This window comes from Nipponia nippon, unplaced genomic scaffold, assembly GCF_047370975.1.
Source record: "Nipponia nippon isolate SJK-2023a ecotype South Korea unplaced genomic scaffold, ASM4737097v1 scaffold_9, whole genome shotgun sequence".
NCBI lineage: Eukaryota > Metazoa > Chordata > Aves > Pelecaniformes > Threskiornithidae > Nipponia > Nipponia nippon.
This window is the reverse complement of record NW_028262413.1, coordinates 46,141,539-46,166,748: the sequence shown is the minus strand read 5'-3', so window position 1 is coordinate 46,166,748 and position 25,210 is coordinate 46,141,539. Positions and strand designations below refer to the sequence as shown.

The window sequence follows — 25,210 nt, the reverse complement described above, 5'->3', positions numbered from 1 at the left end:
AGTTCACGTTTTGTTTGCTTTGATATCAGTTTGCCCTTAGATGGTATTTAATACAGCTGGTGTTCCTGTTCGTTATGAGTAAGGCTGCAAATTACAGCTCAGAAAAAGAGTAAGACCATCTTTGGAGATCCAGTTGCAGGATAAGAGCTCAATAACAGGTATCCACAAGTGACCTTGACCTTTTTCCGAGGATCTGCAATAGTCTATGGGTGCAGCGGCTCTATCAGTTACTCCATGGATACGTGCAATATCCCTCCTGAATGAAGAAGCCAAGAAAGGTGTTAGAAGACATCTAATATGGCTATAGATTTCCTAAATTGGTCAGTCTCTGTAACTTGCGCTCAGGAGACCAACAGAGTTTGGGTTGAGGAGACCTCCACCCTGCCGATGGTGACTTCTAATACATCTTGGAACTGGAGAAATGCCTCAGAGTGCTAACACTGTGCCAGTATTTCAGAGAGGAAGATTAAGCCCCAATCTCAGGCAACATAGCAAATGCAACCTGGTGAAACCACTGGTAAGAGGTTCAATTTATTAAAAAGTAAATTCCTTTCCCTTAATTCTGCAACGCCAGCCTGCGGGAGATGACTCAAAGAAACCTGGATTCATTCTTCGAGGCTACAAGCTTGGATGATAAAGGGAATTGCTAAGGAGTAATGGCATCTATGTGCTCTTGACTTACTATCACGTAACAGTCTGTTAAAATCAGAGCGACATAACACCACATTTTATGTGAAAAGCAGACTCCCTGGATGACAGGACTAATCCAGTCTCCCTGGATTACCCATTCTGGCTAAGAGGCGTTGCTGTTTCGCATGAATGCAATGCCCAGGCTGGGAGTTTGCATCTGCCGTGCCCCAGCAGCCGGGGATGAGGGCTTGGGACCCTCCTGACGCCATGCAGAGGAGGAGGCACCCGGTGTCTGACAGAGCCATGGCACAACTCTCATCCCAGCATGCCGCCGACATCCCCGCCAGCTGCCACCATCCCTGCCAGCCGCTGCCATCCCTGCCGTCCCCCGCCTTAGGCTCACGACGCACTGGCGTTGTGGGTATGGAGAGCTGGGCTCCCCTTCCGTGTTCTCCCTGCCCCACAGGCCACGGACCTGTCCCGCTCTCTTGCTGAGGGGAACGTGCCATTTCCCCTTGTACCTCTCTCCCAGTCGCTACCCGAGGGGAAGGCGCCATTGCCCCTGTACCCCCATCCCGGTCTCTACCCCAGGGCCAGGCGCCATTGCCCCTGTACCCCCATCCCGGTCTCTACCCCAGGGCCAGGCGCCATTGCCCCTGTACCCCCATCCCGGTCTCTACCCCAGGGCCAGGCGCCATTGCCCCTGTGCCCCCATCCCGGTCTCTACGCAAGGAGAAGGCGCCATTCCCCCTGTACCCCTCTCCAGGTCTCTCCCCCAGGGGCAGGCGCCATTCCCCTCAGGCCTCCCTCCTCCCCGGCCCGGGGGAACGGTCGCAGCCGCGGCCCCGGCGGCCCCAGCGGCCCGGCCACGCGAGTCAGGAGGGCCCCGCCGCGGCCCGGGGAGGGCGGACCGAGGCGCCGGAGCGGGCGGAGGCGGCCGCCCGGCAGCGGGGCGGGGCGGGGCGAGGCGGCGGGGCCAGGCCGCGGCCCCGGCGGCGAGGCGGAAGGGGCGACGCCGGCCGGGCGGGAGCTCTCGCCTCCTGGGAGCGGCCGCCGCTCGGCAGCCCCCGCCGGGCATGTCACCGCCCGGCCCCGGCCCCGGCGAGGCGGCCTCCCGCGTCAGGGAGGCGGCGGGGAGGGACCCGCTGGCCGCCGACCTGCGGTGCAGCCTCTTCGCCGCCGCGCTGCAGAGCTACAAGCGCGACTCGGCGCTGAGGCCCTTCCCGGGCCGCTACGCGGGCGGCGACGCCAAGGACTTCGAGGGGCTGGTGAGTGGCAGTGCCCCCGGCCCGGGGCGGGTATCCGAGCCGGGAATACGGGGTGCCGCCTCGGGAGCGGGGGAACAGCCCTGTGAAAGGGCCCGGTGGGCGCGGGAGCCCGGGCCGAGCGCCTGGGCTGGGCTGGGGGAGAAGCAGGCGAGGTCCCCCTCGGAGGCGAGGGCAGCGGCGCCTCAGGGTTACAGATAAAACAGGAGGACTGGTTTATCCCGTCAAGGAATCCAGGTTTTAAAGTACATTTGGGATTGTGACCAATAAACCCACGCTTGGAAACTTCCAAATCCAGCGTCGGGATACGAAGCGTTAGAAGAGCTTGCCCGACGTGAAATTCAAATGAATTTTGAAGGGTTTGTATTTTCCATGGCCTGCACACCCCCTGCGTCTGTCCCGCTGCACATACTGCACTGTGACGGCTTGTCTTCTTTCAGGAGTTGGTGTGGTTATTCTTGTATGTACCTTGCGGATATTCTGGGTAAATATAAATATTTTATAACTTGTCTGGTATGTGCTTTTCGAACAGGTGGCAAACTTTCCCACAAACTGGATACAAATGTATCTCAGAACAGAAACTGGTTTTTAGTTTACAACCTATTAGGGTGAAATATTGTTTTGTTTTCACTAGAGGTCTCTGTTTAATCATAATGAGAAGAAGGAGCTTGTACTAAATGCCCATCTTGTTAGCTTGCAGATACCAACGCTTTGCCAAGCCTGAAAGAACTTCTGGAGTCTGTTCCAAACACAGAGAAAAGGACCTGGGATTTGTTAAGTTGGATTTTATCATCTAAGGTCTTCATGATACAAAGTACTAAGAAACAGGAGGTAAGTTTTGAATTCTAAACGTCTTTATTGGAATTCGTCTTTTGAGGCAAACTTGCACTTCAGAAAGTATTTCCTCCTGCCAGAAGTTAGTTGGTTATTGTCAGAGCTTGACAGTTCAACGTGAATGCATTTTTTTTCTGTATATAGAGAGGGTTTTTTTAAATAAAATTTTCAGGAACACTACTTGCAAGAAATAGTTATCGCTGTCAGTAGTTGGTGACGGGCAGTGATTGTAGGTGGTTACTGCCGTTAACGTAGCACGCACCTTCATGTTCTAAACCAAGACAGTCCGACTCGGGTATCGTGGAGCTAGGTCCTGCTTCTCACTCAGAAAGAAACTTTGTACTTCTGCATACGGCCCCAAAAATGGAAAGGTTGAGAGCCACTGAGGAACTTCTGTAACAGGGATCAAAATAGTTGTAGGGATTAGCAGCAAGATGAAAACAACTTCTGTTTTCACTTTGTTTCCTCTTCCAAGATCAGCTGATGAATATATCATCTTAGTAGCCAAAGCAGCATAGTAGAATTGGATATTGTCCTTACATCATCAATTAAACCATAACCACAATTCAGGTTTTTTTTCTGGAAAGAAGAATTAGGATTTAGCTTTCATAGCAAGGAACTGTCAGAATTCTCACCGTATATTTACTCCTCCTCAATTGTGACAGCGTTGAATTCTAACGCAGAAAGCTTAATCAAAATACATAAAGCAACATGAAAGACTAAGGGAGAGTAAGCAAAATTTCCAGTGAGTAATCTAACCTCATAAACCAACGCTCATATTCCTTCCTGTTTTTAAGTACGGGAAGATCCAAGAACTCACAGGGATGTCTGGGGCTGTGGTTCCTGCTCCAGACTACCTCTTTGAGATCGTGTATTGCGATCAAATGAACTCCAAGTTTGCTGAGACCAAGGGAGAGCGGGACCTCATCTACGCCTTCCACGGGAGCCGCCTCGAGAACTTCCATTCCATACTGCACAACGGCCTGCACTGCCATTTGAACAGGGTGAGGCTCCTGGTATTGGCACCATTTTCTGTTGGTCACTTGCAGCTAGTGACACTTTTTAAAAATAGGCCCAAATTCCTTTAAGGATTTGAAATGTGCTGATGATCTTACACTGCTGTTTTCACTTCAGTGTAGGCCTTTGTGGATGGTTGTGGTGGATTTTCTAGTGCAGCCTGAGGGTAAAAACTGGAAGCAGCACAAAACTCTTTTCTCCGGTGTGACGAATTAAGCTAGCCTTTGCTTCTTTGTAAGGAAGTGTAATGCCCCTGAAAATACTGGCCTATCTGACAGCCTGCAGCTGGGAAGCGCCTGTGCACAGAGGAGGAGGATACTGGCCCAGGCAATGCAGAGATTCTCTCTTTCTGCCTAGCTTCAAGTTTAGATCAACTAAGTTTTAGGTGCTCTTTGCAAATGGAGCCTTCTTTACATGGCCTGGTTAAGGGAGACATCCCGTAGGATTTGTACCTCTTCTGATTTCAGCGGAAAGGCAGTTGCGACTCCTGGCTTTTTCTGTCATCTGTAAAGCAGCTTTAACACAGCAGCTGCTTGACCTTCCACTCAACCTGGACCATGGTTTTGCACATTCTTTATGAGTAGTGGCTTATCAGGTACAGTGGACTTACTGGATTAATAATTTTAGCCAGGGTGGCAAATCCCCGGATTCAAAGTTATTAAAACAGTAAGATTTGAAAGGAAGTCACAATTGAAAAGTACTTCCCTCTTTTCTAGTACAGCACAGATTTCAGTGTGAGTAAAGCCTTGTCTTGTTTGTGGAGGTTGGATTATTTGAATGATGGCAGTCTCAATAAATCAGTGAAATGCCTCTGACAGCAGTGCAGTCATGTTGATATAAAATACTTAGGCTGGCAAACTAAATCCAAATCCGGGAAAGCATGAATCTGTCCACACCAAGGGCTGTGCCAAGCAGCTAATTTGAGGGATGGGAGAGGGCAGCTGCCCCACCCCGAGGAAGTTGTGCCAGGACAAAAACAGTGCATGGACCAGGCCCAACACAGGTCAGAAAAGCCTTTCTTAATTTACCTTCAGAAACAGAACTGCCTGTCTGAAAGTAAAGAACACTTGTATGTTGTTTATAGTTTGCGCCGCAGGATTTCAGGATATATTTCTGCTCCGTTTCAGACGTCCCTGTTTGGTGAAGGTACCTATCTTACCAGTGACCTGAGCCTGGCTCTCCTTTATAGCCCTCATGGTCTTGGTTGGCAGCGAAGTGCGCTGGGCTCTATCCTTAGCTGCGTAGCTGTTTGCGAGATCATTGACCATCCAGATGTGAAGTGTCAGGTCAAAAAGAAAGGTGAGTCTATTGCAATAATAACTACGTGTAGTTCATCTCTTACTTAGCACTTCTCATATTTCAGCTTTGTGCATATGTGCTGCCGTATAAAGAGTGCAGTGTATGGAGCGTGCATGCCCTTCGGCAGAAACTGGCTGCAGACTCCTTTTCCAATTGACCCTTCAACACATGCACAACAGCCTTGTTGTCTGTGAAGCTTCTCTTAAAATAGTATATTTAAGGGGTAGAAAATACTTTGGTGGCATTATTCGTTTTTCCTAGTTTCAGTAGTATGATAAAATCATGTTCCGTAATGCCCTATCATTTCACCTGGGATGATGAAACAGAAGCATCACAAATGTATCAAGAATGAGCTATGTTAGATGCCTAGGAAGCCTCTGCTCAGATCCTTTGACTGCTTCCTGCTTGCAGGGCTCAATCAGTCCTTCCACGTTGTTTTTCGTTCCCTGTTAATATTAGCAGCTCCTCAAGCACTGTGTGGGAGACTCGCCTCCGTTTCACCCTGGTCTGGGCCATAATGCCATCCATACCAAGGATGACTAGGAGTGGTATAGCCTCAAGCAAACTTTTCAGTCTATTCTTGGATGCTGAGGAATTCAGGGGAATACCAAGACCAGATCTTTGGTTATCTCATCCCCACTCGTGTGTGTGTTTGTGTAGGGGGGTGGGAGGGTGTTGGTTGCTTGCTTTTTTACAGTTACTTGAAGTTGTGCATCTCTTTTTGCTTTTCTATTCCCCAAAGACCACTTCTTTTCTCTTCCCGTGCAGATTCAGAAGAAATAGACAGAAAAAGAGCAAGAGTGAAAAACAGCGAAGGGGGTGATGTACCACAGAAATACTTTGTTGTCACAAACAATCAGCTTTTACGAGTTAAATACTTGCTGGTATATTCACAGAAACAGCATAGGAGGTAAGAGTTCAGCTGTCTAGAGTGATGAGCATGGTATGACAGCCAAATAAGCACATCTCATTCTTGAAAAACAACAGAAAACAAGCAAGAGAGAGATGCTGCACTGCCAGAATTTGGTTTTCGTCTGTTGCCTGTGAAATAAGGCTTACACCATCATGTTGCCTCTGTCTCACTCTTTGACACTCCCAGGCTCAGCTGAGTTTGCTTTTTCACCAGACCTGTAAGCAGTTAGTATCTTTGAGAGCTCTAATAATCTCTTTGTGGCAGGAAAGAAAGAGTGAAACACTGACGAGTGCAGCTCTTAAAACTAGGGCAGTTTTAACTCTGCCCTCATCTATCCCAAGTGGCAGCATTCACCCCGCTAACCAACGTGCCTGTACAGGCCAGGCGGTTACAGCTCCAAACCACAGCGAGAGGTGTGAACGTGGCGGGGAAGGACAGGACTGTGCACAGAGACGTAGGGAAAAGGGACGGGAGTCAGGCTTTGTTAGTTACAGGGATTGTGGAACAACTTTCTGGTTTTATCACATTAGCTTAACAAGTGAAAATCACAAAACCTAAAATAGTCTTTGCCAAGGTATTTGTGCATCTCTGACAGAATTCGTGCTCTTTTGCCTTTCTAGGCCTTCTAGTCAATCTTCCTGGTTTTACACCCACCGTTTCGCCATCATGATGATGCTGTACCTCCTGCTGCTAATAGTGATAGGGGCCAGCAACTCGCCAACCTTCGTCTACTACTGGCACAGAATGTTTGACTCGGAGAGATGAATTGCTCGAGATGATAAACTGTTATTTTCACCACGTGCCTTAAGAATAACCAATCTGCAACGCACTGCATCTATTCCAGAGCTCTGGAAATAAAGGTGCCGGGAGCTTTCCAGTTCTGTCTCCAGTATATTATCCTCATGGCATCTTTCCATTTATTCTTATTTCTGTGTTCTGATGATTCATGAGGATGCCCAGTACAGCTGAAAAGGATCACAATGGTGCAGCTTAGCATGAATCAATTGTTAAGGGTCCATGGGAAAAAGTTACTTAAAGTTAGTGAAAACTCAGTGCAGAAACACTCAGGTGTAACTATCTTCTGTCAAACTGAGGTGGTAATATTTGCACAAGTTAGAAAGGAGGATTTTTCTGTCGAACAAAGCAGCCTGGAGGGAGTCTTACCAGTTTGTTTTCAGAAACTGAATTTAGTGATGTTTAGCATGTATCAATGCAGATGGGATCACTTTTAAAACTAACTTTGGCTTTGGCCAGGAATTTTTGTATTTGAGCATAATGATTGTAAGAAAACAACAAGAAATAAAGCAACAACCAAAATGGAAGAAGTTAAATGGTTTCTAGTATGTTTTTTTTCCCCTGTAAAACAACCACAAGGTTTGTGCTCTCGGCCCTGATCTACCTTGTCCTTCGTTAGTGTGCAGATGAGACAAACTCGGGCCCTTCAGCATCAATACTGAGTAAGGATTATTCCTATCAAACTGCCTTCCACTTGTCTTTTCTGCACCAAGAAGAGGTGAAGGGTTCTACTGATGCTGCCACCTGCCAGGATTTTTGGGGTTGGGGCTGCCTGGGGTTTGGGATCTGGTTCAACATTTTTGCCTGTGTTGAACTGTTTTCAGCCTCCCTTTACGAACAAATGGACTAACACAGTAACATGCCAGCAATTTCCTGAAACACTTGTAAGAAATGGAGTAAAACAGCAGCAGAACTGTTAGGTTGTATTTTATGTCTGTGAACATTTGTAGTACAGTTAACTTCGCGTAGACTTCACTTAGGCCTCCACGTGACAACTTGCATGCGCTACTATATGTTTGTAAGGTAGACTGTCCGCGCTAAGTTCTCACAAAGGTTGAGTTTTCTGTGGTCGGAATTACGGCAGTTACGCTGTTTGCGAAGAGCTTTGGCTTAATGCTGGTGCGTAAAACCTCAGTCTCTCTCAGGTTCATCTTTCCTAATCTTGAAGAAGGGCATCTTTGGCGTTTGTTTGAAAACACACATACAGGTATGCTCAAGTTGGTCATGCAACATAAACCGGGCAACGCTCTCGCCCTCCTGTCCAAGTCCTTTGCATTTGCTGCTGTTAGAAAGCAACCTACAACTACCTGAAACTGAAAAAGGGGCAAAGGAGCATCCTCTGGTTAGTGACTGAAGAAGAGCCTGGGGATTCTAGGCAAAGAAAAGCTAGATATGTGCCACGGTTCCAGCTTGCAGCCTAGCTTTTAGCAGCAGACTTGATAAATGCAGGTTTTCATTGCACAGTGAACCCTAACCACAAAAAAAAAAAAAAAAATCTCATCATATTTCCAGCAAATGAGTCTATGATTACTACCTTACTCATTAAATATTTCAAAGAAAATTTCTTCTTTCTCTGATGTTGTTCTGGTACCTAATTGCCAGAAATAATGACCTGGTAATCAGGTTTTCTAACTCAAGGCTGAGAACAAGTTCATTTACAGCAACCCCTTTTCTTGGTGGATGGAGCTAGAAGCATTTATTCCAGTTAATTTTGCTGCCAGAACAAATTTATTTATTCACCATACAGCTTGCAAAACAAGAACATTATAATCCAATTCCCCATTGCCTTTTACAGTCCATTAATAATGCTCACTGTTAAAGCACATTGTGTTGCCTCAGCCCAAGAGATGTATGTGCCAATTATAGCGTTGATTTGCAATTAAAATATACATAAACTAACAATTTCTTGCACAACAGATTCAACTACTTTATAGTAGTTTACTGTTTGATATTCCAATGCAGAAACTTGGGGTTTGAGACATGCATGGGGTTCCCGGGAGTATTTGCCCATTTCTGGGCCACCTCAGCACGGTCGATATAACCTCGTGCCATATACGTGTCAGTTCGCGGTAAAACCTAGAGGTATTGGATGCTACCTAAAGGGTATTGTGTTGTTAAAAGGCTTGTACATCTGCAAACGCACCAGCTTTTGGAACAGATGGGCTATCATCGGGCCTTTTGGAAAAGGAGGAGGCTGGGCAGCAGTTGTGGGATGGATGGATGGATGGCTGTTGGCGCTGCAGGGAAAGGCGCAAACCGGGGCCTCAGATGAGAGGAACAGATGGGGAGGAACGCAGCAGGGTTTTCAGGCTCCCTCCTTAGGCTTTCTTCTTGTAGGAAAGTTTCTGAAGAGTAATCAAGAGGAATGAATGCATAGTGGCCGTTCAGCACTATCTCCTCGTGTCTGTCTGGGCTTTTATTTGGCTTTAAGGCATTCAGCTGAGCTCTCATCCCAAGCGCGGGGCAGTAGCATCCGTGGAGGGAGCTAGTCCCCAAGCTGATCTTCTGCACCAGCTGCTCCAGGCTATATCCCCAGAGAGAAAAGTATCACGGGGCCTCTCACGGCAGACACACGCAGTCCAGCACTGCAATTAAATCAGCGGGTATCAAAGGAAAAAAATTGGTTTTTTCTGCTTTGAACAGTTTAAATGGACCCACAAGGAAGAGGTGGCTGAGTCCTGATGGACATGTCTGGAGTGCCCCTCGGAGGGCTCGCAGCCCCATCCCTCACGCTCCCAAGCCTGCGAGGACCCTGGGCACAGACTCCTCGGTGCTTCAGCTCCACATCTGCGGAGCGGGGTAACGCTGTCCTCAAAGGCAATGGGAAAATAAATACATTTAAGGTGCTCAGACTCTACCTTAGCGGGCCAGCAAAATACTTAATATCCTACTCCCACGCTTGTTTTCTGTGCTCCCTGCTGATTTCGGCATGTGTTTCCCAACGTGGCGAGATGCAGGCGGCTGAATTCATGCGAGTATTGTGCTGAGTAACTCACAATATTATGAATTAACCCAAGGTTCGTGTTAACCTCTTAAGCCACTTGCGTGCCTCTTTGAATATGCATGGTACTATAAAAACGCTAATGGGGAATGAATCAGAATTTCCTCCCAAACAAAGGACCGCTGTGTCTGAAGCAGGCAGCCCAGGGTGAGGTCGAGGAGTTGTAAAATATAGAGCTACCTGTGCTTATTAATATGCTCATTACATTATTGTGGTGAATATTAAGGAACTGTTACTGAGTCAGACAAATCCAGCCCTGCTGTGACTGCAAGGAGAAGCATGGCAGCTGGTGTTTCCTGGGGGGAATGCGCAGATTTTGGGGAAGTGGGAGAATTTTCCTCCCATAAGGGGAAATAGATAATAAATATATATATGGAGAGAAGTCAGGTGCCAGCTGAGGAGGAGGACAGGTGCTGTGGGAGAGCTGGGTTTGAGGCAACGTGCGGAGAGAAGGAACCACGGCAGAAAGCAGGATCACCCCTGGGGCGGGGAGGAGTGAGGCTCCAGGTTTTCCGTTCCTGATGAGTGATGCAAAAATCTTTTGCTCTCAAATGGATTTAAGAAATGCAGAATCAGAGATGTCGAGACATTCAAACCAGGCCTGGGCTTCGGTCTGCCTCTGGCAGGACCCAGACCCAGGTTGATCCCCGGTGACCCGGAGGCTGCTCGGCTCCCCCGGGGAGGTGCTGCCCGCCTGCTCACTCCCCCTTCCCGTGTGTGTTAGGCACACGGCTTGGCAGCATCCTCTTCTAGTGACATTTTCCTTCTATCATGAAAGCTGTCACTTTGGGCACCTTGCCCACGCTCCAGGCTTCCCAAAATGTTAGCCTTGAGCACCAGCAATGGGAGGGAAGGTATCAAGAGGCAGGCAGAAGGAGCAGCACTGCAGTGCCTGCAAGCATCCCAAGGGATGTGTCATGCTTCCCCCAAGGACCAAGGTATGTATCTTTGTCAGCATCCCGATTTTCCTACTCTTCACCTAAAGCCAAACCTGCTTCTGCCCTCCCACCATACCCATGGTGTGTAAGGGTCCTGGGTCCCTCCCACAAGAGAAAAACTGCTTCTTGTCCTCAGAGAAGGTCTCTGAGCTCTCCTGCCGCTGTGCAAGAGGGCACAAGTGACCTAAAGCGTGTGAGCAATGCTGGACCCGTTCTCTCCCACTCAGCAGAAAGCAGATGAAGAACGTTCTTAGGAGATTAAAGACACTTTCCTGCTTATTTGAGGCCTGCCAGAAAACCAACACACCTTCAAAGTCTGCCTCCCATTAGCCATCATCAGTAATATAAACAGTGAGACCAAATGAGTGTTTGATGAATAAATTAGCTTCCCCTACCACAAGTCATTCCCATCACCTTACAAGGAACACTTATTTCCACTGGTCGAGCCGAGCCAGCCTGGCAGCAGCAAGCCCCGATCCCGTTAGCGTTGCGTAATTAACCTTGAGCAGAATGAGTCCAGGAAAGCCAAACGGCGATTACGCATCTCATTGGAGTTTGGATGCTTCCTAAATGGCTCATGCTAATCCCCACCAGCCCGTCTGGGCTCCTGCAGCTCTAATTGAATATTTTTCTCCTTGGGCAGCATGTTTAGCATAAATGATAGCATGGGGAAAGGCAAGTGCTCAACACCCATCCACAGCTTGGCATCACCCTGAGCACCGTGGCTTCCCATATCCTCACTGCCCAGCCTCAGCCAACCCTCAAACACCACTTGCCGCCCCTCTAATTTTAATAATTTGTTAGCTGGCGCACTGGGAGACCAGTCCAGATCCTTTCTGACCGATGGTGATCCATCCCTTCTTGGAGACAGGGTTGAGCAGGCCCCCTTGGTGCCCAAAGGAGATTTGCTTTCTTGGGGGGAGACATCTCCCAGCCTCCCTACATATACAGCAACAGCAAGTTAAGAATTGTTTTTAAAACAAAGCTCTTTCATCCTGATAAAGTCCAGATGCTCATTCAAAGCTGCAGTGGCCACAGAAATACCAAGGGAGCTGCCTCCTGACAAGTCCAGAGCTCCTGAGCTGCCCAAAGATTTCACAAAACCAAAAAAAAAAAAAAACCCAACCAAAAAACAAACCACCTGGCTCAAAACTAAAATTCTTTTCAAAAGCAAAAAATGCATTTAACAACAATCAGCACATAATGAACAAATAAATAATCTACTATTTCTAATTGCATGAAAGGGAACAACACAGCTGAATAAAGCCACCTCTTCAACCCACATCCAGAAAAGAGGCCTCCACCTTCACAAGCAACTTTTGGCACATTGGTGAAAAAGCAAAAAAAAATCCATTTTACTCACCATAGCTCAGCTGATCCCCTCCAGCAGCCTCCCTTGCCCTCGCAGTGCAACCAAAGACCATCAGCACTTGTGGGTGCTGATGGACCCCTTTACCCACAGGTGTTTCCCATCACCTTCCTCATTGGCATCACCTGTGGGGTGGCTGCACCCACCCTGCTTGGGGCAGAGACGAGGTGCTGGCATTGGGTCAAGCCATTAAGGTGAAGTAAATGGGTATAAACGAGAGAGGGAAAAACAGAGAGGAGAAAATGTGGGGTTTGCCACCGAGACGTGCCAGCTCGTGCCCTGGGACACGGGGACAGAGACAGTCAAGAGGGGCTGAGCAGCGTTGGGTCTGGTTCTTACTCTCTGGTTACCCCAAATACTCTCTCTCCTGGTCAGCCCTGTGTCTCAAAAGCTGCTATGTAAGGATGTGTTCATACTGCTCCCTGGATGCCAGAACAAGGTAGCAGGGACTGTTTTCCCTTCTGGCTGTCTCCAAAAGGGAGAGAAAACCCCATCCCATCCCACTGCAGTTCTTCGTACCCCTCTTGCCTGATCCCCTCCATCCCTGCAGCACCTTCTCCCTCCCCAGCGTGGAGGCAGCCCAGGGGGATTAATGTCCTTGCATTAGTCCCTCCCCAAAGATTTACATCCTTCCCAGGGCTTCACACATGGCTGTGGGAGAACCAGGTAGGTTCTGAGCCAGGAGAGCCAAAATTTCTGGAGATCCTTTCCTACAGCAGGTGGAGAAAATGGAGTAAAAGCCTGTGATTGCACCTTTGCAGCCTCTCAGGGTGACACCACATAGTGCTGTGCGTCTGTGCAGCTCCACACTTCGGTGTAGGTGCAAAGGGCACTTATAGATAGGCCACCCTGGGAGACGTGGCCCTGGACTATGGAGAAGCTAGTATGTCTCCTCCCAGGGGTCGATGCTGGAAGTGTGGCAGATGCTTTCTCCCAGAATCAGGGTTAGAGCATGTGTAGGGTACAAAAAGGATGGTTTTCTAGTTGTCATGGGACTGCCAGAATATGGAAGAATGACCATAAATACCCCCAAATATTTTTCACCCTGAGTACAGGCAGGAGACACACTCCCAGTTTCTGGCCAGAGACCCTCACCCACCAAAACTGGGTGGCAAACCTCCTTATGACAGTCTCCAGAATGATCCTGTGGGACAAAGCAGCACCCAAAGTTGTGCCTCCCATCTCCTTGTGAGTATGTCTCTTCAGCAGACCGTGTTGACAGTTGTCCCATTGGAGCCCCCTGATGCCACCCCGCCATTTACAGCACCATCCTTGATGTTCTTCTCCGAGACCGAGACGGGTTTGTGTCTCTCGTGCCTGGTAATGGCTGTTTCAATGCCCCTGAGACACAACTGCACGTCCTCCCGAAAGGAGGGGGTGTACAGTCCATAAATGACAGGGTCGGTGCAGGTGTGCAGCAAGCCAAAGAGAAAGAAGCTGTGGTTGACATACTCCGGCATCTTCTGGATCATGGCTGGCTGGAACCAGTACCACAAGCCCAGGAGGTAGTATGGGGTCCAGCAGATGATGAAGGTGGCAACAATCACTATGGTCATCTTGAGAGTCTTCATGCGTGCCTTGGAGATGTGGTCATTTTGATTTCTTATCAAACCTGCCAGGGAGAGTCAAAAGGATAGCCGGAGATGGGAGAAAACGAGGAAAACATAACCACCCATGACCATGCTTCTGCCAGAGAGGGGAGACCATCTCATGGTCTGGTCTGTGGCCCACAGGAAGCAGAAGACAGCAAGAAGGGGGGTCAAGAAGTTTGTGTAAAACCCCTTAGTTGGATTACCCTTCAAAGGGTGTTAGGACAGACCCAACAATGCTCCAGGCTGGAGCAGGTTCAGTCATAGAGTCACAGTGGACACTAAAGGGCTGGGACCTGCTTACCTTTATTGATCTTTAGCTGCTTACTGATCTCCCAAATGATCCGAATGTAGCAAACGATCATGACGCTCAGGGGGGTGATGTAGAGGGTGGTGAAGGTGAACATATTGTAGACGGTTTCCTCCCAGTGCACTCGGAAGCTTCCGTGAGTAACACACTGGGTGAAGTTCCCTCCCGGGACCGTGTGCAGGTGGAAGAGGAAAAGCTGAAAGGGAGAACCAAATAATAACTCAGAGAGGCTTTGGAACAGGGCACCACATCACGCAGATGCTCCTGGCTGTGCATGGAGAGCACTTCCCTGTTTGTCGGACTGGGAGAGGCACTCTGGGCACGTAACTCATGGCTATGGCCAGGATGGATGGGATCTGATGGCTGAGAAATCCCATTTTCTGGCCATACCAAATGTTATTTTGGTCAGGAACTGCTCAGATTTATCTTTGTCTGCTTCAACATGTTTTGTTAGTGGTGCAGTGATACATTTTTAGGAGAAGATAACCATGTGCATGAGGAATAAAAAATAGCAGACACAATTTTTTCCCAGCCCTTGGCATAACACCCTGATGGTGTTGCAATGAATGGGTGCTATAAAGAAGGTGCAAAGCAGCACTGAGCACCCAATGCAGCAACCACACCGCTTTGCTCAGCAAAGCCAATCCAGTGGTGGTGGAGCCCGTGGATTGGGATGGACTTGCTGGGGCTGTCGGGATGGGGAAGCCCTTCTCCAAAACCACCCCAGCCTGGGCAAGTCACATGGGGAGGGCACCAAGCCCTACCTGGGGCAAAGCCAGGAGCACGCTGCCGGCCCAGGCAGCGCGGAGCAGCAGTCCATTGCGGCGGCGAGCGCGGGAGAAGGGATGGAGGACAGCTGCATGCCGGTCCAGGCTGATGACCACCAGCACCAGGGCAGCTGCATACATGGCAAAGAGCTTGAGGAAGTTGAGGACCTTGCAGGAGATGTCCCCTCCATACCACTGTACCGTCACGTTCCACGCAGCGTCCAGGGGCATCACTGCCACCGTCACCAGCAGGTCGGCCAGTGCCAGGCTGAGGATCAGTGGCCGCACGTGGGATTTCCTCCTCTTCCTCAGCAGGCTGAAGAGTACTGTCGCGTTGCTGCCCGCCGCCAGCAAGAAGATGATGACTGTGATGATCACGCGGACCCTCGCCGCTTGCGTGAACCGGGGCTCGACCCAGTGCTCAGGGCAGCCAGAGGCTGAGACGTTGGCATCCCCGTCCATGGCGGGGCAGCGGGGAGATGTGGGGAGCTGCTCATCACTCATCCCCTGCCGAAACACAAGCAGCAAAGTGAACCCCCTCTTAGGGGCTGTGTCATGTGCTGCAGCTTTAATATAAGGAGAAATGGGGAGATGGTGGGATCTGCACAGAGGCACCAGCAGCAACCTGCCAGTCCCGGCCTGTCCCCTCCGTGTTGCCCGTTTTGCCGAGCTGCTGCACCTCCCCGTTGCAGTGACACTGCCCGGCTGCCCTCTTTGGCTAACCCCTGCTGTAGCTATAGTGATTGCTCACAGACACATATATTTTTAGCTCTTTATGAGGTGGTTGAGCAGCTGGGAAGCAGGAGCGGTGGCCAGGACCACGGGACGAGCCGCTGCCCGCCAGTACCCGACCAGGAATGGGTCACACTGGAGCTGGCTGAGCCTGTGCCGGGGCAGCCGTGCTCGGTTCAAGGACTTGTCCTTCCAAAGGGGTTTTGCAAGCAGGGCTCAGCTTTTTAGAAACCCTACAGCACTTTCCATTAGTGTGTCAAACCTTAACGGTCTACCTCCATCTCCAGTGCTGGATCCGGGGCTGTGGGTGGGAGCACTTGGCGGTGGGCAGGAGGGGAGAAGGGGGATCCCATACTGTCAGGGCACTGACAGTGGCTCTCGGGAGAGGATCACGGTGGCATTTAGGAGCCTGGACCTTCCCAGGACTGGGGCAGCACCAGCTCAACACCTCTGTCCCTTTGCCTTCAGGAGGCGAAGGAGGAGGTGGAGGTGAAGGTAGAAGCACACAGACACGGGGGGTGGCAAGGGGGTGATGAGCAGTGTGGTGGTCCCTCCCGGCTTGATTTAACTGCCCTTTTTGCCCGAGCACAACCAGCTTGGGGACAACTCATGTCTCAAGGGCAAATACTTCCAACTCTCAGGGACACAAGCTGTTAACATTTCCAGCCACAGGTAGGGTATGTATCTTAACTGTTTCAGGCACCTTCTGGTTTGCTGATACCAAGATAAAGCATTCCCCACCTTTGCACAAATAACACAAGCAGCAGAGATCAAATCTGTCTCCCCAGCTCTGTGGGATGGAGATGCTGACACCTTGCAGCAAGCCGCTCTCCTCCAGCCCCACACCGCACCCCAAGCCCGTGAGAGCAAGCCCCCCTGCTACCTTTGCCCCCCTCCCTCCCCAAAGACCAACCCAACAAGTAAGCAGCAAAAAGAAAAAGTGCCGAGCTGCCTGCTGACTGTCTGGGAGAAACAAAGGGAAACAGATGTTAAGGTCTGGATTTGTCCCAGCTGATGGGAACATACCTGGCATACGCATGCCATGATGCCAAGAGAAGATGCTCCTTGTTTTGCCCCACAGGTTTTCCACCGCCACAGTGCCGACTCAGGATGCTCCAGCGCCTCTTTGCATCACATCCCTGCAACAAACCCCTTGAAGCAGCAAAATTTCCCCTTGCCGGCGGCCGAGCTGGGAGCTACGCTGTTTTTAGCACAGGCGTATGCAGGCATCTGGAGATGGCAACGCTGATGCAAACGTCCCCTGCACTGGCAAACCAGGAGTGGGACAGGCGGAGGTGGGCACCCACGGGCAGCACGGCTCAGGCAGCTGCCGGTGTTTCACCCCCAGGCAGGGGCCGGCACCCCTGCCCTTGCGGACTTAACGAGCTGCCCGATTTCAGGCTTAATGAGCAGGCAGTGGGGATGATGACAAAGCCGCTGTATTGCAAGAAATGGCCAAAATTCAAGATGTTGTAGCCAAATGTGGCCCCATCAGGGATAAGTGCCAACACTCCCTGTATTGGTTTTCTATAAATACAGGAAAATGAGTTAATTATCCCTGTTAGTGATGAATGTCCCGTTGCTCAGACAACCGGGAGACTCGCAGCACACACAGACACACACACATGCCCCAGCGATGCTCCTGGACCACACAGGTCCGTGGGAGCATCATGGATGAACATAGGTACGTGCCTGGACTGGAAATGCTGTAAGGAGAGAATTAATAAGGAGAAACTTGGGTCATTTTGCCATTTTAATGAATATACTCTTTCCTCTGCACTCTAGAAGTTCCCACCTTGTTCTTTTTGTATCTCTTTCAAGCGTTAGAGCTTCAGTGTGTGGCACCAAACCCTGGGAGGGACAAAGAGCTCACAAGGGCTTAAAAAATACGATGTGTGATGCAAGGCCAGGGAGGGAGACAGAGGACACTCTGCTCTTCTGACCAGCAAAAGTAAAAGACCTGCGGGGATGACAAGCCCCACTGGGGCTGGTGCTGGCACACACGCTCCCAGGGGCATCGCAGGCACTATAATCACAGGCAAACAGACCTTCACATCTCCCAGTCTATTCAGTTAAGAATACATGGTGTACGAGGGGACCGCAGGTCCCAGGCTGGTGGCAGTGGCTCTGCGTTGTTCCCTGAGAGGACGAGGTTCACTTTCTGGGATAGGAGGTTTTCTGTCGTTAAACCTATTCCCACCTGTTTTCGGGAGGAAATGGCCGAGCTCTGAGTGGGAGGAAGATACACCGTCTTTGAGGCTGTTCCGCTTGCAGGACTGTTCCTGGGCACAGAAAAAACAGAGGATTTTTTCCCCTTTGTGGGTTTGAGAGTCAAATTGTGTGGCGGAGAGACCAGCTCCTCAGACCCAGGAGATGCTGCAGGTGCTGGACCACATCAGCTCTTGAGGCATCACCGTCCATCGGGGTCCTCCAAACCCTCCATCACTTCTGCATTTAACCACCAAAAGGGATCAGGCTGGAAACTCTCAGCTCAGAGCCGCAGAGGGCAATTTATGCATTCAAAGTGCTTTACATCTGAGGGGAAAGAGAAGAGCAGACTCACCCCCGGCACTGCCAGCCCTCCACCCAAAACGTGGTCTCACAAGCTGAGAGCGAAGGGACATTGTCCTGCCAAGACCCAGTTTCAAAGCTGTTTAACATCAACAATACCCCTCCAGAGGGGGGTACCAGCCCCCTGATCCTGCCGGAGCCTGGCTGAAACCCCAAAGCCACCACGAGCAGAGCGGGAGGGCAGGCGCCCAACAAGCACCAGCCACCCCGGCCACGCAAGAGGGGACCGTCCCAATCACCTCCTTACCTGCCGGAGCATCGCCCGCCAGCGCAGCGGGAAAGAGCCTGGTCCCTGGGGGAAAAGAAAGCACAGAAACCACAAAGAAGTTGGGTGGAAGCCCATTTATTACAGCAGCCACCTCCTTCTTGCCTTAGACTCCTGCTTAAAGCCGAGATTAATTCGGCCCCACATGCTCATCCTTATTTTTCCTTTCATTTAGCTCTTTGCACCTGCACTAAAGCAATTAAATAGTGAGTCAGGAATGTATTCCCTGTTTGTCCTCCTTCCCGGCTGGCTGCCTTTTTGTCTAGAAATGTCCTCTCCATCCCCGACTGTATGATGCAAGAGAGGGACAGGATTTTTCTTAGGAACTGTAAGTCTCGCTCATGCCACAACAAAGCCTTTAGTCCCTGTTCAGAGAGGATTTTTTTAGCATGCCATCACGCAGAAATGTCCTGGGCATGCATTAGCAATAAGTCTTATTTTAAGGGTGGGGTCCCTTATTAAAATGACTATTTTTCTCCAGCGTTTGCACAGTAACCCCCCCTTGTGTTTTCTCTTTTTTTTTTTTTTTGCTCGTCTCCTCAAAGGTCAGCTTGGATGTTGTCTGCTCAGCAGCCTTCAGCTGAATCTCTGAACACTGGTTTAACAATCAGAGGTTTTTGGTCCCCAGGATTAGGAAACAGTACTGGCAGGCAGGGGTTGTTTCCATACACCCCAGCTCGGCTCTTTCCGAAATCCCCTCCTTTTGGGATGCTGCCCCAGTACATCCCCGGAGCTGCAGCCCAGCTCTGGATCACGGGGAGTCAGAGCATCTCCAGGCTCCACAAACAGGACTTTTTTCTCCAAATCCATACAGATCATCCCAAGATGCCGGAGAAAAGAGAAACCAGCAAGCCACAACAGGTAGCACAGCCCCAGTGGCAATTTTTTGCATGAGCAGACCTTGAAGAGAAGTACAAACGCTGTGTTTTTCCATCGGACATCCCATGTAAATTGGGATCTCATGCAGGGAAAGCGGCATGGGATATCATTTCCATTAACCTAGTGCAAACGCGGGGCAGGGAACCTGCTGCCGTTTATCCTAATAAATCACTGCCAGGGTCTCAGCTTCACAAAAGAGAAAAACTTGTCTTTTTGCCTCCGAGAGAAACTCCTGCTGCTGGGCATTACAGGGGGGTCATGATGGCTCTTCTTCAAGCAGAGCCATCCTACAGCAGCACCCATCACTTGCACCCTCGCCCCCAGCACCATCACCCCAGGCAGGTGCTTCTGCTGGGCTGGCTGTCCAAAAATTCCCCTTTGCTCAGAGAAGCCTCATGATTTCAGAGTTTTTAATGCTGATTTTTTTTTTTTCCTCCAATATTCTTCTCCTCCAGGCCTTGAATTGTCTCAGGAGCAGCTCGTCCAAGGAAATTTTTGTCTCATACTGGACTCGAAACAGAAAGTCTAGTCAGGGACATCTGACATGCAATGTTTTTGTGAGTAAATACCAGCGTCCATGAAGTCATTTCCCGGGGTTAGAAATGAGCTCACCTCTGGAACGGCTTCTCTTCTTACCCAAAGTTCACAAGTGAAGCAGTTGTGAAGCTCCTAGTTTTCATCCTTCTCATTAAAAAATAGCATCGGGGCTGCGTGCGGCGCAGTGCTGCCTCCGGCTGTGTGCTACAGATGGACCCTGGGCATCGGCCGTCACGGGGCATCACCCTAAATTCCCCGAAATCTTTTGCAGCAAAAGGCAGAGGACCAAAGCTCAGCGGTCACCAGGGATAAACCAGCGGCTCATTCTGCCTGATCACCCAGCCCTGGCCACTCTGCCGAGCCTGCCAAGAGGGACGATAATTGCTGTCCCTTGTGGGGATAATCTGGGTCATCCCGTCCCCCTCCTAAAAGTCCTTGTTTAAAGCAGAGGGAGGGATCTCCTGCCCACTGCGCTCAGTATCTTGGCAAACTGTGTCTTTGGGCCGTTTCTTGGTGAAATAACACGCTGTTTCTGATTTGGCTTTGTATATCAGAGCCTCGCTGGAGCCCTTGCTGGTAAAAGCCCTTCTCCAGGGGATATCATGCCCTCAGACAGTGGCGCTAGAAAAACGTGCTCTTGATGCTCAAACCTGCTGCAATTCCCGTGTTTTAATAACGTGGCTGGTGCTCCTGGTGTTGCTGAGCCCAGCACATCATGCTGGATATCCAAGTGACGTACCCAGCCAGGATGGCGTAAAGGACAAGGACCCTGCTAGCAGGGGAGCCCAGACGTCCAGAGCATCATTCCCAGAGGTTCCCCAAATTTACATCTTCCCACGCAGAGCAGCAGCTCTCAGGGTCTTTCCTCCGTCTTTCACCAGGACATCTCAACCAAAGCAAAATCCCCCTTCTCCGTTTCTAAACTAGACAAGAGAGAAGAGTAGATTTATCACCCTAGACCAAACCCTGAGGTCAAGCTCCAGAAAACGTGGTGGGCTTTGGTGCTGAGCCCCGTCTGCTCACTGCCAAGCAATACAACCTGGATGTGTGCATTGCTGCTCCACTCACAGTGCATCTTTCTCATGGCAGCTTCGCTTCCTTGCCCAGGCTGGAAACCCCAGCTGGGGGGATTTATTTGGGAAGTCTCACCTGGCACCCCAGTCCCGTGATGCTCCTGTCCCCAGTAAACCAGGAAAATCACCCATGAGGTCGATGGAGGGGCCATGGGTCCCCTTCGGCTCTGGCACGCACTGACCCGGCCAGGGCTTTCGCTGCCCTAACTGGGTATTTTTCTTGAGCTGGAAGAAATTATGAAATCCCAATGTTTTCATTGTGACTAACCCATGGAAGTGAACAATTTTGCCCTTGTTTTTGGATGGGCTTTAGTTGCTGTCCTTGTCTTTGCCTTTCGTGCTCTCTTTTATCCTCCGCTTTTTTTTCTCCTCCCTGTGGGACCTGCCCATTGCATTGCTCCAAACATCGAATATCCTCCTCTCTCCATGCTCCCAAATTGGACTGTGTGCCCCAAGACCATGTTTCAGCGCTCCCTTTGGATGCTCCTTCCCAAACACAGGCCAGACTCGAGGGCTGGTTTCCTCCGTTTTGCTGGGGGAGAGGTGAGATGGGGAAAAGCTGAGACTCCCATGGGACCCTCAGCAGTGTTACCTGGAGCTTGCAGAAGTGAGAAGCAGCAGCTCTTTCCCCTGTGCTTGGTATTTCCAAGCAGTTTTCAAGGCTTAAAAACACCCTCGGGTGAGCTTCAAGTGGGGGGACAACTCGTTTTAGGAAAGGATCAGTGGCTTGGTGGGGAGAGGTGCCGTTAATGCTGAATTGAATCAGCTGGAGGAATGTAATTTCTGCTCCCCCACCCTGTTTTTACCCTCCCACAAGAAACCTGCTCTGAGCCAAGCCCTGGGAATGTGGGACCCCGGCGTCCCTTGGGATGAGCATTGGTGGTGACATCTCCCCCTGGCTGGATTTGGGCTCCCGGGGAGGCAGGGCTCGATCCAATGCCAGGAGTGTTGTGCCAAGTTTCTCTCGGGAAGGGCTTATCTCCCATGCCACCTTCCCGACCTGCTCCCAGCGGTTTTCATCTCAGCCGGTTCCAGGTGCTCACACCGGGGGGCTGCCAGCCCTTCCCTTCGCCAGTGCTTGGCCCCCGCTGAACACCTCTGCCCACGGCTGGCAAAGGCACACTTACCCTCCGGGGAAAGCTGATATGGCCACGACCACGCCACGGGGAATCCCGGCAGTGCTGGAATTAGCTTGGCAGAGAGCAGCTTTTCCGAGCATGCCCTCGGCATGATGCATGAGGTCGTGAGATATTTTACGGCTCTGGTCGCCCCCATGACCACAGGCGCTCCGGGAAGGGGAGGCATTTCTGTGCCGCTTTTTGCCAGCACGGATGCTGGCAAACTCTTTCGGAGCCAAAACTCAGAGGCGTCTCGGCCCTGATTACCCCAGCCCAGGCTCAGTTCCGTGTTGCTCAGTGCAATAATTAACCTGAAATAAATTCACGCATGGTTTAACGAGGAGTCCCCACCATCCACCCAGCTCCATCCCTTGCACATTTTCTGCCCATCCCAAGTAGAGGCTCATCCGCACACTAAAAAGCAGCTTTTAAACTGATGCTCCAGTTTTGCTGCCAACACCAGATCCTCTGGTCTGGCTTGCACAGCCTACATGCTGCCGGTGCACATCAGCCGGGAATCCCTGCAGAGCAGGAGGGGGACAAACCACAGGGTGCTGGAATACCCAAGCCCTCCCCAGCACCCTCACAGGTCATGCAGGATTTTGCCATTTCTTTTGGAAAAACTGGCCAGTGCTTTGCTGGTGTAAATCAGCTGCAAACTGGTCCACCTTGACATGGTCTATAGCAAAAAAATCGAGGAGGAAAAGGCACAGACGAGACGAGGGACTGCCATCCCACAGGTGAGAGGCTGCCCTCCCCACCAGCAAGGGTGCACAGCCCAGAGAGCATCTGAGCGCAAAGCTAATGCCAGTAAATAAGAGCAATAAATTAAGGATTTCTTCAGGAGCAATTAATTGCCCAAAGCAACATGTGCTTCAACACAGGATGGTCTTTGTCCACCAAGCCCTGTCCAGAGCTAAAGCAAACAGCCGGTGGGCTGTGGGTTGGAGCTCTGCTCCTGCTCTTTCTCTGTGGTTTAAATGCCCCCATTGAGGTGCTGCCCCGGCTTGGACCTGGCCACGTTCCCATCGCTCCCATTTGTATCCTGCGACTACATTTCCATCACCAACACGAGGTTGTGCAATAACTCAGGCCCTGCTGCTGGCCCGCATCTGCCGGCAGAATGTTCCCGGAAAATAGCCGTGCTGCACTGGCACGTGGCACCGTGACGCTGCCCTGCGAGTGTCCCCGAGGGGTTAATGCTCCAGGCACAGTACAGGGAGAGGCTGGCACCTGTGTTACTCATGGAGGGCTTGAAAATAATGGCCTTCTCCATCTCGCAGAAAGTTTCTAAACGAGCTAGAATACTTATCTTAATTTCCCCAACTCAGCAACGCAATTAAAAAGGGATCCACTATTGAGACACTTCTGGTGCTCTTAAAGCATCTCTTGTCTCTGCTTTTCCGAGCTCTGATGGGGAAGGAGAGATGGCAGGGATGGGGATGGCATCCAGGAGGAAAACACCAACAGGAGCCTTCAGCGGTCCAGGATGCCCCAGTGACCGTGAACCCCTCTCCAGGTGATGTGGGTCTGGATGCAGAGCTGGATGTGTGTGGCAGGGATGGAGGTAATAGTCCCTAGGCAGTCAGATAACAGCCATTCCCTGCAAAAGCACTAGGAAAAGCCCTTTTCCTTGGCAGATGTGATCACGGAACAGGGTACACCCCCTGTTTACATGCTGGGGGGGGGTCAGTCATGTTGTGCTGGTGCCAGCAGACATTCAGGGGCTCACTCCATGGCTGGACCCCACGAGCAGCACGGCTGCAGCCACTTGCTCTCCCCCAGCTCCTGGCTCTTTCACCGCTTCAGAAAAAGCCTTCCTGACCTCCAGAGCTAAAATCAGCCTTTCCCTGGCTCCTGGCTTTCATGTCGTCCCCCCTCTGCCGTGCATTTTGCATCTGTTTCATAAATGACACATGTGGAGCTGAGCACCGCTCAGCCACAGTCGAGGCTTTAGCTCCTAAGTAAATCCTTGCAGGGGGGAAAGGTCCACTTGCTCCTTTTCTCCCAACCACAGCCTGTAAATCCTCATCCACACAATAAAAACAAACTCCAGTAGTTCATTTTTTGGGCTCTTTTCCAAGGCTTTTAGGCAGCTGGAGTGCGACTTTGTGCTGATGAAGCGGTGGAGGAGGGCTTAAGTGAAACAATATTGCAGTGGCTGCGAGGTTTGCTGGTGGTTCAGAGCTCAGAGTGAACCCCGGGGACTCGCCACATCTCCAAGTTCTTCTACAAACCATGAAAATCGCCAGGCCGGCTCCTGGGATAGCAAAACAGGATTTAAAAAACAACATTAGCCACCCCTGGAGCATGGCTGGAGAAGTGCCGGGAGCCAAGCGCTTAATGAAATCCCAGCTCCCTGCTCGCCCTCCTAAACCACGCAAACTTCCCCAAAGTGTTTGGGATGGAACAAAGTCATCAATCAGTTATTTTAACTCCCATCTCCGTAAACAGGAGCGAGCCCAGAAACATGCAGCAGGGGAAAATAACCGTCAGCTCCCTCCGGTAGAGAGAAGAGGGCACAGGGAGGGAGGACAGGGGCAGCCAGCGGGGAGCTGAGCACAGTGTCCGCCCCAAAGGACATATCATGGACCCCATAGGATGTTTCACGGAGCCCATAGGATATTTCGTGGAGCCCACAGGGCATTTCTGAGACCCCACAGCCTGTAAATCCCACACACAGACCTGAGAGCAGCCCCTCCATCCCTGCTGCCCTCCCAGCATGGTGCAGTTGGCTTTCGGTGGTGGTCACCCTGCCAACACCGTATCGGAAAGGGAGGGAGGTACAAATAGCCGGGATGAGCATCAGTAGCCTGTTTTCCCCTGGATTTATTAGAGGGGCACGAGAAGAGTGATGGAGACAACGACGGAGGAACGTGGAGAGGGAGATGCTGCTGCACCATCAGTTATCACAGTCCTCTTACGCTGCCCCATCCTTGGCCCTGGCTTGGGGGGGGGGGGCATTTGGCATGGCAGCTTTCACATAAATATACTACGGCCTTGTAATTACACATCGGTGATGAAACCATGGAAAGATCCCATGAGAGCCAGGCAGGGCCCCCAGGGGATTAATCCGGGAGGTGAATGCATCTGTGCAGCCGTGGCTCTGCTGCACCGATGGTTTGGTTGGGCAACACCAGCCTTGGACAGCTGAACCCATAGCCAGAAAGGTAAGAGCAGTTTGGTCTGGGTTGCATCCTTCCCTGCCAGCCAAGGGTGCTACAGCCCTGCAGAGCAATGGCCCGGCTGCCTCTGGGCATGGGCCAGCACCCACCTTGTCCCCTCCACCCCACGGGTCGGGGCATCGT

The 25,210-nt window shown here is 50.9% G+C and overlaps 3 protein-coding genes across 3 annotated transcripts in view; 1 reads left to right on the top strand and 2 right to left on the bottom strand.

Annotated features, from left to right (window-relative positions):
- Window positions 1-1,605: 1,605 nt before the first annotated feature.
- On the top strand, window positions 1,606-7,289 carry PARP16 (poly(ADP-ribose) polymerase family member 16). Its single transcript, XM_087745001.1, has 6 exons — window positions 1,606-1,898; window positions 2,589-2,726; window positions 3,527-3,733; window positions 4,874-5,045; window positions 5,814-5,955; window positions 6,579-7,289. Exons 1-6 carry the CDS (start codon window positions 1,707-1,709, stop codon window positions 6,721-6,723), a joined length of 996 nt encoding a protein of 331 aa, XP_087601127.1. The 5' UTR covers window positions 1,606-1,706; the 3' UTR covers window positions 6,724-7,289.
- A 5,615-nt stretch (window positions 7,290-12,904) lies between these two features.
- Window positions 12,905-16,572, bottom strand: LOC104017056 (gonadotropin-releasing hormone II receptor). Its single transcript, XM_009470030.2, has 4 exons — window positions 16,486-16,572; window positions 14,725-15,234; window positions 13,955-14,156; window positions 12,905-13,673 (listed from the first exon to the last, which is right to left on the bottom strand). The coding sequence occupies exons 1-4, from the start codon at window positions 16,501-16,503 to the stop codon at window positions 13,264-13,266; spliced, it is 1,140 nt and encodes a 379-aa protein (XP_009468305.2). The 5' UTR covers window positions 16,504-16,572; the 3' UTR covers window positions 12,905-13,263.
- A 1,638-nt stretch (window positions 16,573-18,210) lies between these two features.
- The window catches only part of MTFMT (mitochondrial methionyl-tRNA formyltransferase), a 34,693-nt gene continuing 27,693 nt past the window's right edge, over window positions 18,211-25,210 (bottom strand). Inside the window, exons 13-15 of the transcript XR_015701656.1 lie at window positions 21,912-22,213; window positions 20,861-21,009; window positions 18,211-20,634 (exon numbers count right to left, since the gene is read on the bottom strand). The gene's annotated coding sequence lies outside the window, so the exon portion shown is untranslated. The remainder of the gene's footprint in view (window positions 20,635-20,860; window positions 21,010-21,911; window positions 22,214-25,210) is intronic.

Coding starts and splice junctions, on each gene's coding strand:
- LOC104017056 (XM_009470030.2), bottom strand. Junction 14,157..14,724: donor TGCTCCTGGCTTTGCCCCAG/GTAGGGCTTGGT, acceptor TCTCCCTTTCAG/CTTTTCCTCTTCCACCTGCA. Junction 13,674..13,954: donor GCAGCTAAAGATCAATAAAG/GTAAGCAGGTCC, acceptor TCTCCCTGGCAG/GTTTGATAAGAAATCAAAAT.
- PARP16 (XM_087745001.1), top strand. CDS start 1,707: ATGTCACCGCCCGGCCCCGGCCCCGGCGAGGCGGCCTCCCGCGTCAGG. Junction 1,899..2,588: donor CCAAGGACTTCGAGGGGCTG/GTGAGTGGCAGT, acceptor CCATCTTGTTAG/CTTGCAGATACCAACGCTTT. Junction 5,046..5,813: donor GTGTCAGGTCAAAAAGAAAG/GTGAGTCTATTG, acceptor CTTCCCGTGCAG/ATTCAGAAGAAATAGACAGA.